The 16,293-nt window shown below is 36.7% G+C and overlaps 1 protein-coding gene across 1 annotated transcript; it reads right to left on the bottom strand.

Annotated features, from left to right (window-relative positions):
- Positions 1 to 3,304: 3,304 nt before the first annotated feature.
- On the bottom strand, positions 3,305 to 15,587 carry LOC103499243 (cadmium-induced protein AS8). The gene is made up of 4 exons (XM_051083753.1): positions 15,406 to 15,587; positions 12,922 to 13,168; positions 12,122 to 12,394; positions 3,305 to 5,915 (listed from the first exon to the last, which is right to left on the bottom strand). Exons 1-4 carry the CDS (start codon positions 15,406 to 15,408, stop codon positions 5,590 to 5,592), a joined length of 849 nt encoding a protein of 282 aa, XP_050939710.1. The 5' UTR covers positions 15,409 to 15,587; the 3' UTR covers positions 3,305 to 5,589.
- Positions 15,588 to 16,293: the final 706 nt, after the last annotated feature.

The raw sequence follows: 16,293 nt of genomic DNA, 5'->3' as shown, positions 1-16,293 counted from the left end.
ATAATAGACAATAAATTAGATTAAACATTAGAACAACCAAATTTAGCATTCTTGATTAGAGTTCAAATTCCCCACCCCAACTTGTGCTAGAAAAGAAAACCAAATTCAATAAATGTTAAGATCACAACTCTATTTTCTACACTCATCCCACATTTAGTAAGAAAGATAAAAAAAAAACCACAAAGTGAGGACGAAAGTTATAAAAATAATTATAAAAAAATACAATTAGGGACATTTTCTGATAGAGCAGCCAAAATATTTACAAAATATGGTAGATATTAGTAAAAGTGGAATAGTATCTGTAATAGATAAAATCTAAAATTTAGGAATATTTGGTAGATATTTTTACCATATTTGGGAGTTAGGATAATCCCTCTCTGGATCTTTTATTTTGGAATATTAGAAATGATTTATTCCATTAATTAATGTTAATAAAATAAAATAATAATAATAAAGGAAGGAGCGGCAGTATAAGAAAGGGGAATGGACATGCAATTCCTAAAAATTGCAGAAGGAGACATAAGAGACAGCCTAAAAAGTTTGCTTAATTATTAAAGTGGCCCTGATCTGGACAGATGAAACCCAAATTGGAAGGTCGGTTTTATTCTTGGCCAGCGTACATTTTAAGCAGAATAAAATGATGCACCAAAATCAAGTACATCACCTTCCCAAATACATTATTACTTCCACTACATTTCATACCTGACCGCAGATTTTGATTCCCATCAAAAAGTTTAAGATTAAGATGTATCTCTTTAACTAGTTAGTTAACTTATGCTTGAGTTAACAATTGTCTCCTTCAGTTAATAGGTTGAAAGGGTTGTGCTAACTATATAATACTGATTGATGTGACTTACAAATGTGCACCCAAATGGAAAATAGAAGACTAAAAAATCATATATACATATATATACACTAAATATTTTGCTATCTATTTGAACAAGGTTTCAATTTTATCATTCATCTTTCGTAAAAGTTTCATAACTACCCTAGATGTGAAATTGACATAAAAAGAAAATTATAACTTCGATACCAACCCTTATTTCACATCCAAATTTCAATTCAAAGTTCTCACACATTATTACTTTTAAGGATAGTTTTTTGAAACCCTATTGAATGAATCACAAGTAGTTTTAGCCCAAAAAAAAAAAAAAAAAGAACAGACCAATGCAACTTGGACTGAAAAACAAACTCGAATGGGTTTGGTTATATTCTCAATGCAAGTATGAAAGTGATTTTGAAATTGTTAAAATCACTTTTATCATGTTCAATTCAACCTTTAATTCTTTTTTTATATCCATGAGTATTTTATCTACCAATCTCACAAGTCAATCCAACTGACCCTACAATATTTTGGTATCCAACCAACTCATATGATATTAATTTCTAAGTAGTAAGTCACCATAGATTGAACTCATAATCTCTTAGTTACTTATTAAGATTATGTTTGACTTTCGCTACTAAGCCGATGCATGATGGTTTTTACCTTTAATTTTACACTTCAATTTTCATATTATTAAATTTGATTTATTAGAAAAATAATGTAACCATTTCAAGTAATTTTATCTATTTTAGAATCAATTCCCATCACAAATTCAACTAAACTGAGACCCTACAACATTTTACTAAGAGGTAAAAAAAAAGTATACAAAAAAATATTGCCAAACAGAAACCAGCATTGCCAAGAAAGAAGAGGTACAAAAAGTGTAAAATGCATAGTTTTTACTCGCTCTACTCTTGGTAGCTAAAGCTCACTCGCTATCTACAACCAAACAGTATACCAGTAGCTTAGCCCTTAATATGTTTAACCTTTTGAACCTGCGAGAGAGACATGTTTCACAAGTTACAACTCTTTTACAGCATTAAGTTATGATGGAAAGAAAAAAAGAACTTCAGAAATCAGCATAACATGAAGAAATTGCAATTTATATATTCAAGGACATATTGTTGATGGCAAGTTTTGACAGTATGGCACAGTTTCTACACAGTTTTCTTTTTTTTATATTTGTGTTAATTCAGGCCAATTTGCGTACACTTTGAATAATCTCACAAACAAACTCCTAATCATACAATATTTGAGTGTAAAAAAAACCTCTAACCCTCGACCATATACCATTTTAGTATAAAAAGTTCAGATATTAATTCTTATAAAAGTGACCCTCGTAAATTGAACCATAAACCTCTGACCTCCAACCATACACCATTATGGTTCCTATACAAAAATTGAAAATAAAGATCGTCAGATAGTGCTGGAAGAAAATGAATGGCCAGGGAATCTGGCTACAATGGAATGATTGTCCTTCTAATGTATGTCAATTTAGTACATAGCATAAAATATTGATAGCCAAATCCAAAGGCACCAACCAAGAAAGTGGGTCTACGTGAGATGTGTAAGGCTGAAAATTGCGAGTTTTGACAAGAACGGCTTCAACACAAAAACAAGAAAAATAAGAATTCTCTCTTGCTGAAGCCACTCCTTGACCCTATATGTTTTACTGAGAGGAACCCATCTTAACAATGGACAACTTTGACCAATATTAAATTACTGTCAGTCCCATACCACAATTTCAATCTGTTGCCATGCCACTTAACAGTTCACGAGACCATGCCAGCATAACAATTACAGAATGCTGGGGCTTCCATTAAATATACTTGTGATAGAGGCGGAAGAGGACAAAAATTAAATTAAGGCGCTTAGCTTCAACCTCTTGTGTCTGAAAGAATGAGCACGTGATGTTGGTCAGGACTCAGGAGAGAGAGAGGACAGACACTAGGTGAAGTATCTTCACTAGATTTGGAGATCTGTGATTTTTTTTCCTCTCCTAATAAGAAATGAAGACATACTTGTAACCAATTGGAAGAAGTCACACGCAAAACCAAGGTGTAGAGGTAGAGGTAACCCACCAAAGAGATTACGTAAAAAAACCCTCAATCTGTCATAATCAATCTTGATAGTACCCGAATTCAAGTATTCGCTACTTAGGCAAATGCCAAGGAAGTTCGAGATCTCCCTCCTTTCCTCAATGTTCAAAAAGAAGAGGCTATAAAACATGTGTCAGAAAATGAAAAATCAACTCTACCTCCCAATCTCCCTTGAAAGGAAAACAGCTCAGCAAGTAGAATCCCCAAGGGCACACACAGTCATACAATTTTCACTTGCACGTAACTTCTTCCTTTCTTACTAATTACATCTTTTGCTCGCTTTGTGCTTCTTTCTTATCTTTCTTATTTCTCCAAGTGTAGACTCTTGATCGGAGTCTATCAAATCAAGAGGTGGCTACAACCACAAAAGAATTTAGTACGGTTTGAACGTGATAGGCCTCGGCCTCAATTTTATTTATCAACAACCAGGGGAGATTCAAGAGCTTCCCGATCTCTCCACAATTCTCTACTGAGAAATCCTTACAAGCAAAATAGCCAAAAAGACACCCTACCCTAACAATACCATCAACATATATACGTAAAACTAATGGGAGAAAATAGTAGAGTAACAAACCATCAAACAATATTCCTAAAGACCCACAACAAACCAACCGAAATATCAACTAACCCTCAGTCACCTTTTTCTTTCACTCTCTTGTTTCTTCCTAAATACACTTTTATTATTAGGGGTCTATCATTACCCACCCCTCAAAGAGCCACCTTGTCCTGAAATGGAACTCAAGAAATTGAATTGAACTCGAATAAGGCTTGCTTGTTCCAATGTCGCATTCTTTGATGTGCCATTATCCCAACGAATCAAGACCTCCATGTCTTCTTCCCCTTCCATAATTTTGCGTACACCCAAAACCTCTGCTGAAAACAACTGTATAGACAATCAGCAGCCAAGTCTTTTGGAATCGAAAATGTTGGCATATTAGCACCAACTGCCTTGCAAAGGACAAAAACATGGAAGACCGAATGGATGATGGAATGCTTCAGGAGGGCCAAACGATATGCTACAAGACCGACCCAAGCCACCACCATAAATGGACCGATAAACCTAGGAGCCAACTTTTGGTGCTTATGCCGACTAGAGAGAATTGCCGTCGTGGACGTAATTTCACATAAACCCAATCATGGACCTCAAACTGCACCTCCCGTCTCTTCATATTGGCATATTTAACCATTCGTTGTTGCGCTGTCAATAAATTAACCTTTAACACATCCAATATCTCATCCCTATTTATCAACAATCGATCAATTTCATTTACTAGACCGGAGCCCTTCTCATAAGATAATACTGTGGAGGTTGGTCGCCCAAAAAGCGCCTCAAAAGGAATCATTCTAGTGGTCACATGAACCATTGTATCATAACTTAGTTTAGCCCAAGCTAGCCACTTAAACCACTATTTGGGTGCGTTCATGGCAAAGCAACGCAAGTAAGTTTCCACACCTCAGTTAATTACTTCGGTCGTTCGTCTAAGGATGGTATGATGTACTTCTCATCAACTGAGTTCCCAAAAACACATCAGCTCCTCCCCATATAAGCTCGTAAAAATAAGGTCACGATCTGACACCACTCCAAGGACAGACATGCAAACGTATTACCTCACGCACAAAAACAGCAGCCATAACCATTGCATTAAAGGGTGTTTCAAGGGAATAAAATGAGCTTATTTGGTTAAACAATCAACGACCACCAAAATTGTATCATACCCTTCAAATTTTGGAAGGCCCTCAATGAAGTCCATGCTAACGTCCTCCCATACTTGATCCGGAATTGGCAATGCTTGAAGGAGTCCCACCAAAGTCAAAGACAAGTATTTGGCTTGTTGACAAACAGAGCATTCTGCAACATAAGCATGAATTCGTGCTTTCATCCCGCACCAATAGACTTTTTGTGCTAGGCGTTGATACGTTTTCAATGCACCATGATACTCCTCCACTGAGCTATTATGAAATTCAGCCAATAATAAGGGAATGGTTGGTGAATCATTAGAAAGGACCAAGCAACCGTGGTAACACAATACCTCCCCTTGCCATAATACCCGCTGGAGCTTGCTGTCCATTGAGCAAAGACAGCTGAATAGTGTTTAGGAACTCATGTTCATTTACTTGATCAATAAAGACTGAAGTGTTGAGTCCGCGCACAACGCTTAATAAGTCCAGTTCTAATGCTGGTGGCAATCTTAATAGCACATCTGCCACTTTATTTCCCATTCTCGTATTCAATCACAAAATCATAATCCAGTAGCTTAGCAATCCACTTCTGATATTTTCCCCCAACCACTCGTTGTTCACGAAGAAATTTCAAACTTGATCAATCCACACCATGAAACGCCTTCCCAACAGCGGCGATAAGCTCAGTTCATACACAGCTTGACTAAAGAAAGCCAACGGACGATGATGTTACTCAACACAAGCTCCTATACCCACACCCGATGCATCTACAACCAACACAAACTTTTTAGAAAAATCTGGAACGCCCAACACCAGGGTGGATATCATAGCAGATTTCAATTGTTGAAATGCATTCCCTGCCTCCATGTTCCACTGAAAATTATCCTTCTTGAGCAATAGTGTCAACAGCGCATGGAACCATAATTGACAACAAATTTCCGATAGTATCCTGTGAGGCCCAAGAAACCCCGCTATTATTTTACATTCTTAGGTGCTGACCACTCGATAATTGCATCTATCTTTGACTTCAGCTGCCACCAGAATGGACATCATAGCAGATTTCAATTGTTGAAACGCATTCTCGGCCTCCATGTTCCACTGAAAATTAAACTTCTTGAGCAGTTGTGTCAACAGTAATGCAATGGAACCATAATCAGCAACAAATTTCCGATAGTATCCTGTGAGGCCCAAGAAACCCCGCAATTCTTTTACATTATTAGGTGTTGGCCACTTGATCATTGCATCTATCTTTGATGGGTCAGCTGCCACCCCTTCTGATAAAATAACATCGCCCAAGTACTCAATTCTGTCCACTACAAATTGAAATTTTTTAAAATTAGCCACGAGCTGACGTGCCACCAAAATTTCCAAAACCACTGCCAACCGCTGTAAATGCTCTTGAAGTGACCTACTATACTTTAGGATGTTGCCAAACAAGACCAACACAAATTTATGCAGGTGCGGTCGGAGAATATCATTCATAAAAGATTGAAATGTTGTTGGGACATTCTTCAACCTAAATGGCATCACAAGGAATTCATAGTGTCCCTCATGGGTTCGGAATGTTGTTTTGTGAACATTGGAAGCATGAACTCGAATTTGATGATAACTTGATTTGAAATCAATTTTGTGAAAATATAGTGGTACCAAATAACTCATCTAGTAATTCATCAACAATGGGAAGGGATACTTGTGAGACCTGTGCCTCAAAAAGAATGGTCATTTTGGGAAATAAGAAGCTAAGTAAAGAATTTTGAAGAAAGAAGTTTTAAGGATGTAGGCATTTTGATACTTGGCGTTCTGGAGATAGCGACGCGAGCAAACAATCTGCGAACAAAATACAGTAGGCGTTTTGACGGTTAAACACGAGATGAGATTAGGCATTGAAGAGTTAGGAATTTTCTGGAAAATTTCCTAATTGTACTTAATGGGCCACGTGTAAGAGTTTAAGCTAAGCATGATTTGAAAAGTTATTAGACTTACAAGTTTATTACTTTAAATAGGAGCTGGCAAGCTTAAGACAAATTATGGATGACTAATCCAAATTGGGATTAATATAAATAGGGTTGTAGGGTTAGTAGAAAAGAGGCTATGCTTAATTCTTAAAGTAACTCTGCTGAAAAGAAGATTCGCCAGGCGAGAAGAAGGCTTTTAGGGGAACTAGGCATTTAGAAAAAAAGGGATTTGTGTTGTGAGTGATTTTTCCAAATGTTTCAAGATTTTAAAAGCTTTCTTCTAAATTCCTGGTTGATTTTGTAATGTTGTTTATATGCTAATGTTTATAAAAGGAATGATTTTGAAAGAAAGCTTGTGTTACATTGATGAATGTATGCTATGTTTGTTTATAAACCATTAGTCTTATTGCTATCAATAAAGCTAACTATTATGTGCACATAAGGAGCATAGGCAACTATGTAGAAAAGGACTACATGGTCAAGTGAAGCTGGCCAATGCATAAAAGGAGCGTATTGGGCTTAGCGTCCTGAGCAACGGGAAATGAACCAAGAAATTCTCCATGGGATGTTGATGAAAAGGACATCACAGTAGCATATGCGAGGGAATGGTTTATGTTCTTGGCGAAAGGAATATGAAAGGCTAACGAGGGATTTCTGTTTTATAAAGTAGGTGATGAAAGCCACGTTTATGAAAATGATTTCGTATATTGTATGCCAAAAAAGTTTTTAAAAAACTATCACTCACTAAATTTTTACTTATGGTTTTAAGTTTTCCCTCCCCCAAGTCACCAGGCGTTAAAGCAAGTTGGGCTAAGTAAGGCGAGCTACCAAGCGTTGAAGCTAGACTGGGTGTTTAAAGCTTTATATTGTAAATCTATTTACTTGAGGAAGCATGTGAATTGTATTGTAGAACGCATGATGTTAAGTTGATAAAAAAGTTATTCATCACTATATGCGCATTGTCTTAACTCTCATCACCTAGAGACTAAGCATCAAGTTTGCTTTAAGTTAATTGAGTTGAAACTAGGCGATTAAGCTTAAGTTCAAAAAGTTAAGTGTTCAACCGTTTCTTTATGAGGCATCAAGATTGTTCAAGTCGCATCGTAGCCGCATCGCGAAGTTCAAGACTCGGGCGGAACGGGGTGTGACAATACTTGTCTGGTATAGTGGCTTGATTTAGAGCTCCACACAAAAATGGCAACTCCCATCTTTCTTCTTGACAAGGAGCACATGATTAGAGAAAACACTCTGACTTGGCTAGATGATTCTGGCTAGCAACATTTCACAAACTAATTTCTCTGTTTCATCCTTCTAAAATTGTGGGTAACGATATGGTCGTACGTTCACTAGGCCAGCCCCTGGCTCCAATTCGATAGCATGATCATGATTGCGAGGATGACGCAATTGATTATGTGGCTCAAACATAGCAATAAAGGATTGAAGAATAGTTTGCACTCCTAGTTGAAGTTTATTCGTACATTAGGCTATATCATCACTTGGTTCCACTACTCCCCATTGTTCAGCTGCACTTAACTCAATTAGTACTCTTTGGTCTTCTTTTTCGAATGACTTCATCATTGATTTAAGTGACACCTGTGACTTTACTGAACTTCTATCCCCTTGTAAAATAATCAACCATTCTCGTACTGAGAACTCCATCTCTAACAGTTTATAGTCAAACATTACTTTTCCAATGTTTTTCAATTGTTGAAGGGCCCTTGGTTGCCAAAGAAACTGAGGCTAATTTGAACAAACATGGCAAAAGCATATTGGCAGAATTATGGCTTGAGGGCAATCAACGCATTTTTCACGACAAAGGAAGGGGTTGGTTTGATACTTTGGACACATCAAAGAGGAACGCAGCAACCTGGTGCTCTTTGAATGTAGAATTCAAGAATTATTCAATTCAAGATATATGTCTAAACTGATCAGCTTTCATCCATCAACCACTTTAGTGGGGCTAATTTCATGCTACCTCAAAAGACTCAAGCTTCTACATCTTTACATCTTTCGCTCCTATTGTAACTCCTTTCCAGCTCTTTTATCTATAGAAATGTATGAATTTGGGGGCCTTTGGGGTTGTACCTCTCCTATACTTTGGTAGTTGGAGGCCCTTTTGTTTCCATGTTATTTCCCCAGTGGTCTTCCTTTACTTGTTGTTTTGTTTTGTTTTCATTTTCTTATGTCCGTTCGTCTTCTAATTTATATGGTACCTATGTGTTCTCCGTTTGTTTATAGGATAGGGTGATGGCGCTAAGGAGGTGCCAATCTAGTTGAGATGTCCGGGTGAACCTCCTGATCCTCTTTTTCTAATTTTTTTTAGACTTCTCTATTATTCTTATTGTATAATTCTCTTGTACATGGAGTTTTATATTAATAAAGAAGCTTGTCTCCATTTAAAAAAAAATGACATTTCCTAATGTTTCCAACCATGTAACCCCCAAAATAACATCTGCACTTCCTAAAGGCAATGGAAGGAAGTTGTGAGTAATGGCCAAGTTTGCAATGGTTAGGCGCGCATTCTTACACACACTTGTCGCGTGGACTACAGTTCCTAGAACTACGCCATAATCATTTAAGGCTTAGATCGGAATCCATAACATTTTGGTAACTTCTGAAATGAAGTTGTGGGTAGCTCCTCCATTGATTAGCACAACTACCCTGTGGCCCTTGATTTCCCCTTTTATTTTTATCATCTTGGAAGAGCTAAGGCCCGCCAACGAATTTAAAGACAAGTTCACTATTTCCATTGCAATTTCCTCCATGGTGTTGCCTTCATCTTCCTCGGCCGGAGTCTCCATCTCATCGCTCAAATCTTCTCCTTCTTAAACAGCAATAATGTTCAGCTTTTTCCTCTTACAACGATGCTCAGGGCTAAATTTTTCATCACATCTGAAACATAAGCCCTTCTCTTTCTTAATCCTGATTTCATTATCAATCATTTGATGGTAGGATTGCGACATCGAGTTTTTTGCTTCAAAATCGCAAAGAGGGGTCATTAAGGTCGAAGCTAAAGCAAAATTGCGGCTAGGGTTAATGGTTATAGTTTGTGCAGTTGACGCCCAAACTGACCAGCTTGACCCAGTTTGACCTGACACCCCACTTGATCCACTAATAGATGCTTTCGACGTCAAATTAGGGTCTCCGCTGGCCCCTCAGATCCATTTCAATTGGACCATTCAGTCATCCTCAATAACTTGGGCCATTAACATTTTAGCCTCCAACCCACTGGATTAAGTTTTAGATTTCACCTTGAATTTCTTCCTTCACCCACACACACGAACTTGCTTTCTAGGGCTGCGTCACTCATTTCCTTGAGGCCGGCCGAAAATTGCTCAAACCGTCAGTGATATTCCTAAACAAAGCTCTCTTGCTGCAACTTCATCAGATGTGCATGTTTTTCCCCTTGATTGGTTGAATCTCTTCCATAGGAGCTGTCCAAACTCCACCCAATTGTCAACGGTCATCTGGTCCTCTTTCCAATGATACCAATCTAAAGCTTCCCCTTCTAAACACAAGATTGCCACATCCAACTTATCTCTCTTTGTCACCCAATTCACCATAAAATAGCGTTCCACATGATGTAGCCATCCATCAACATTTTCTCCTTCCTCCCCTTCAAATATTGACACCTCAAACTTTTGTAATCTCATGTCAAAAAGGGGTACCTCACGATTATTGGACGCACAAGGCACGCTAATTCTATCGTTTGCAACTAGGTTTGTGTGCTACCCGCCCTTTTCTCCCTGTATCAATTCATCAATCATTACTCCTTTTCCCTTATCGGTGATAGTCCTTTCGCTTGACGCAGACCTTTTCGATGCACTTCCCATCAAAACCATACCTTGTACTAATAATTTCACATCCTTACTCAATTTTGAGAAATTGCTCTCAATTTTCTGTTCAGCCATTGTCCTTCGAACTTCCGCTTCCGCAAACTGTGTTGCATTTGCTTTCGAATGCCACCACTCTTCGTTCTTCTGATTGCAAATATTGAACCTCTACACTTCCTTCTATTTTGGACATCCTCGCATTCACTCCAACCAAGCTGGTTTCCAACTCAATAACTTTAGCTTCCATCTTACCAATCATACCAAAAACAGCGGCTTTGGTACCAAAATCGATAGGCCTCTACGTCAATTTTATTTATCAACAGTCGGGGAAGATTCAAAGCTTCTAAATCTCTCAACAATTCTCTATTGAGAAATCTTTACAAGCAAAATAGCCAAAAAGATACCCTACCCTAACAATACCAGCAACATATATAGGTAAAACTAATAGGAGAAAATAGTAGAGCAACAAACCATCCAACCCTTCCTAACAAACAATATTCCTAAGGGCTCACAACAGACCACCGAAATACCAACTAACCCTCTGTCACCTTTTTCCTTCACTCTCTTGTTTCTTCGTGAATACACTTTTATTATTTGGGGTTTATCAAAACACTACTAAGAAGCTAAGTGATACACATTATCATAAAAAAAATCAAAAGAAACAGAATTATTCAAGTCCTCTCTAAAACAGAGATCAATGTTAAGGGATAATGGATACAGAAACAGAGCATGAATTGGGTAAGGTTCGAGATATAGTTTAGGGCCTCTCTGAAACATCTTTTTCTGCAACTAGCTGATGAGTTAGTGAAAATTTTCCCGTTGAAATCCTCTATCACATGAGTGTTTCAATCACTTCTACTAGAAACTTAAAGCTTTAAGTACAATTGAAACAAAACCTTCTAGATGCCCTTTCCAGACACACCTTTTCCCTTTTTCTAAAGTCAATATTAATCTTTATCTTTCCCAAATGGCTAGCTTTTTTATCTACCTTAGGATTCTTTTTATATTAATGATCCACCTTTACAAATTTATGAGAAAATGTGATGTTACATAAAGGTTGCATGACTGACCAAGGTTGGTAAAGTTTGCATAACAATCACTCTATGTCAATGAAAAGGCTTATTCCATCTCGCTATCATAACGTGAGATGGATCAACAGGTAGTCGAAAATATAGAAATTAGATTCAAAGTAATTAGATTCAAAGTATTAGCAAATATAGCACAATGCAAAAGAATTTGCACATATATCAAAATTTAGATCCAACTCTCAAAGTCTATAACTACTACACTATATTGCTAATAGGCGTCTATCAATAATAGAGTCTACCATAGATAAGAGTCTATTAGTGGTAGAGTTTATCAATTATAGATTTGCTTCTTTAATAATGTTGTTATACACTTAATTATTAACCCTAAAAGTGCTACCTGTTGCAATTACCCTACCGTTTAACCATTCATATCATGCCTCAAATAAAGACATCAGAATATGAAAAAAAAAACTAAAATATCACATTCACCAAAAAGAATGAGAAAAAATTACAGGTTTCCTCCAATGAGAAAAAATTACAGGTTTCCTCCAACAATATAAAAAGACTTCAAACAAGAAAAACAATGAAGAATTCTGATAGCACGTTGTTCTATTCCAATTGATAACAAGAAATTCAAATTCGTAACAGGTTAGTAATTTTTTCATACTTGTTAGAGATGAAAAAGTAGCAAATAATAGATTACCTTTGTGAAAGTGAGAGAGGCGATGAGCTAGTGTTCCTAAACTTTCACAGATAGACCTAGTAGGAATGGCTGGTAAGATCTTCATATCAGGCAGATTAACCTTTTTGTCCGTACAATCCACCTTGATGCTTGTTAATCGTCTAGTTGCTTCTCTTTGCAGCCCAAATACATGCTGTGTAAAGTCATTCCATCCATTACTAATAAAAAAGTTTTTGGATCGAAGACTATTGGATTGGCTTAATTCTACTGCTCCACTTCTTGTGGCCAGGAGAGCTGTAAATGAGTTTCTCCATCAATTGTCTCATTAAAGTCTACAATAAAAAAGTTAGCTATAGTTGGCAAATTGCAAATACCATCCTTAGTAGGGTGGTAGTTGCAATTATATCCTTAAACTTTCAATTTTAAAATTAGACCTCCAAATTACATGAATATTAAAATTTGGACAAATTGGACCTGCAAACTTACGTAATTGTATAAATTGTAACAGTTGTACAAGTTTAGTAGTTCAATTTTTATCATTTATGGATCCAATTTCTACGATTATTGTAAAATTGAGGGTTCAATATTGATGCTTGTAGACGTTTTGGGGCCAATTTTAACAATTGAAAGTTTGAGGGTCCCATTGCAATTAGCACTCTACTTCAGGGTGGTTTTTGTGATTTCCCCTTAAATAATCAAACATTGTCTTAAGCAGCTCGAACACAAGTATTCCATGAAATAAGTTTTTGAGTATTTTGATGGTGTTTAAGGAATAAAGGAGTATAAGCTGTATAACAACAAATATGACGAGGATGTTGTACCGCTGTATGGACCATGATAAAGCACGTTTGCTGGAAGACCAATACCAAGACCTGCAGCTGTGAATCCCACACAAAACCCAATACCACACCCAGCACCAACGTAGCCAATTACTTCAGGACCAAAACCAGGACCCCATCCAACACCACAACCCATGCCTATTCCCATCCCCCAAAAGGCTCCAAGAGTTGGATGTACAGGATTCCATCTTTCGTACCTCCTAATTAGACCTTTTATAATCATGTATACCTAGTTAAAGATGATAAAAGAGTCATGGTCTCATCAAATATTCTTTACAAGATCAGATCAAAATATTTGATATACTATCAATTAAACAGTGACGACTCTATGCATCCTTCATAGTATAGACTATAGAAAACAAAGAGATGGTTATCTACATGTTTTAAAAATTACAACCATAATAAGATAATATTTTCTGGTTAACTGGTGTATAGATGAAAATAAAATATCTTGTAGATAAAGGATACCTACAACATAGCATCAAAATACAAAAGTAACTCAAACTGCAATACAAGCTGCCAAAAACTAGAAACACTAAACATAACCAAACCCCTATGCATGATAAAAATCAACTTCAACTAGGACAGTTTTAGAAAATATCACTAGTATTCAATATATTCACAAGAATACCATGGAGGTTCACAACTTGCTTCACCATGAACTACTAAGGGGGCATTTGGGGTCAAAGTGGGTTATTATAGTTCGCCGATCGAGTCATCAGAGATGATGGTTCGAGATTGGCCAATGACGATCACAGGAGATTGACTTAAACCCTGAAATTTTGTTTATTAAATTTTTTCAAGGTTGATCGGTAGCGAAAGGAGGTTGGTTAGTGACGGTCACCAAAGTTGGTTTTTAGAATTTCGCCGGTGGAGTCACCAGAGATTGGCCTAAACCCTAAAAATGGTTTTATTAAAAATTTTCAAGGTTGAACAATGCGACCGGAGGTTGGTGCCAGAGTTGGTAGGTGATAGTCACCGGAGTTGGTTGTCAGAAGTTCACAGGTGGAGTTACCAAAGGTGATGGTTGGAGATTGGCCGGTGACGATCACAGGAGATTAGCCTAAACCCTAAAATGTTTTTATTAAAAATTTTCAAGGTTGATCAATGGCGATTATCACTGGAGTTGGTTGTCGCAGGTTCGTCGGTGGAGTCACCAAAGGTGGTGGTCGAAGATTGACCGGCGACGATCATCGGAGGTGGTGCCTGAAAGTTGGTCGATAAACTTTCCAACTCTTGGAGTCACCAAAGGTGGTGGTTGGAGATTGGCCAGTGATGATCACCAGAGGTGGTGGTCGAAGATTGGCCAACGACGATCACTAGAGATGGTGTCCGAAAGTTGGTTGACGAATGTTCCAACCCTTAGAGTCACCAGTGGTGGTGGCCGAAGATGGGCCAGCAACGATCACCGGAGATGGTCTCCAAAAGTTGGCCAACAAACGTTCCAACCCTTGGAGTCACTAGAGGTGGTGGTTAGACATTGGAGTGTCCAAGAGTTGGTCGACGAACTTTTCAACCCTTGAAATAAATACCCCTAGGGTTGAAGAATAGAAAGGGCATGTGGGTAATCCTAGTCCTAATCCCAATCCTAATCTCCAACTAAAACTAAACATTGCCCCAAACAAGGAGTGGACTATTATAGTCCACTTCACTCCACTCCTATCCCCAAACATGCCCTAAGTATTGAATAACTTACATCATTGCTCTTTATTGCTCTCTTTGGACTCTCTTGTACTTTGAGTTTTTATTGATAAAGAAGTTTATGTTTTCGTTTCAAAAAAACTTACATTATTGCTAACTCCCATCTGTATCTATTCAAAACATAATATGTTTCGAAGGGAAAATGAACTTTGTGAGTGAATAAAGCTTGAGCTGGGATAAAACAGTATGGCTCTCAATTGTGAAGAACTATGAAGACTCAGATAGAAATCAACAGAAACAAATAAAGACAAGTTGCAACAGCCCATTAAATTTCCAATAACCTTCTGCAAAACCCCATCTCAGCCCAATGACGCCAAAAGGGATAAATCCACCAGACACCAACATAATAACATTGGGGTAAAAGTTGTTGCACATCTCAAACCCTATACTTCAAATATTATGATTTCAATTTGGTGCTTCACAATCAACAATTTAGATCCGGATTTTCAATAACAAGAAACAGCAAAAGGATTGAACGTCTTATGCAACATTCAAACAACGGCAAAATGTTCGAACCCAGCTTGGAGAATTGGTAAAACCAGCTACAAGTATAAGAAATTCATTCTCCAGAAATAAAGACACTCCTACTCTTTTAAAACCTCCATTTCTCGCTTCCTTCCTCCATTTGTAATCATACAAACACAAAATCTTCAATAAAAAAGAGCCACACTAGTTAACAACGTAAATCAATGGACAAAGTTCCAGCAGATTATATGAAAAACAAGAGAAATGATGAGTTTATATACGAATAAAGAATTTACGCACCATGAAAGTCTTATTCAACTTGGAGATCTTTCTAGTCTCAGTTGTTGCGTTTCTTGTTTAGCGCTAGAAGATTCGTCGCAGTGGATGGCGGGAGCTTCTCCATCCGTAATAGATAAAACGATACGACCGAAAGCGAAAAGGCCTTCGATTCAGTTTTCTGCTTTTGCTTTTCCTTTTTTGAGAAATATATATTGTCTCTTAGATTATGATAATCCTTTGTTGATTTTGATAAAAAAGGATTATAGAAAAAAATATTTTTTTTTTATTATTATTTTTTAAATTCGTACAAATGTTTTGTCTTAATTCGTACATATTTTATTTATTAAAATTTGGAATTTTTATCTAAAAACTTGTTTCATTAGTTGTCGTAAATTCGATGTCACAATTTTAAACGTTTAATATGCAAACTTTTCGTGCCAAAAAATTAATTGATGTGTTACGTGCAAAAGAAATCACATTTATTTTCTTTAAATTGATGTTGTAAGTGCAATATCGAGAAATTGTTTATCATTAACAATCGATTTTAAAAAATTTATTATTTCTTTTCTTTTTTAAATTTGTACAAATATTTTTTTTAATTTGTATTGTAAACCCAATACACAAAATTCGTGTTTTATTTACCAAAATTTGGAATTTTTATCAAAAAAACATTTTTTTATTAGCGAGTAAATACGGTGTCAATTTTGAATATTTTGTACTCAAACTTTCTATGCCAAAAATATTAATTGATATGTTACGTGTAAAAGAAATTACATCTATTTTCTAATTTGATGTTGTAAGTGCAATATCGAAAAATTGCATATCGTTAACAATCGATTTAAAAAAACAATGAACAACATAATAACAATGAAACAAAATGAAATATGATAAACAAATATTTTTTTTCGA

The sequence above is a fragment of the Cucumis melo genome, chromosome 4 (assembly GCF_025177605.1).
Source record: "Cucumis melo cultivar AY chromosome 4, USDA_Cmelo_AY_1.0, whole genome shotgun sequence".
In the NCBI taxonomy this organism is placed as follows: domain Eukaryota; kingdom Viridiplantae; phylum Streptophyta; class Magnoliopsida; order Cucurbitales; family Cucurbitaceae; genus Cucumis; species Cucumis melo.
Note: the sequence above shows the minus strand (reverse complement) of the source record. Positions and strands in the feature narration are given on the sequence as shown.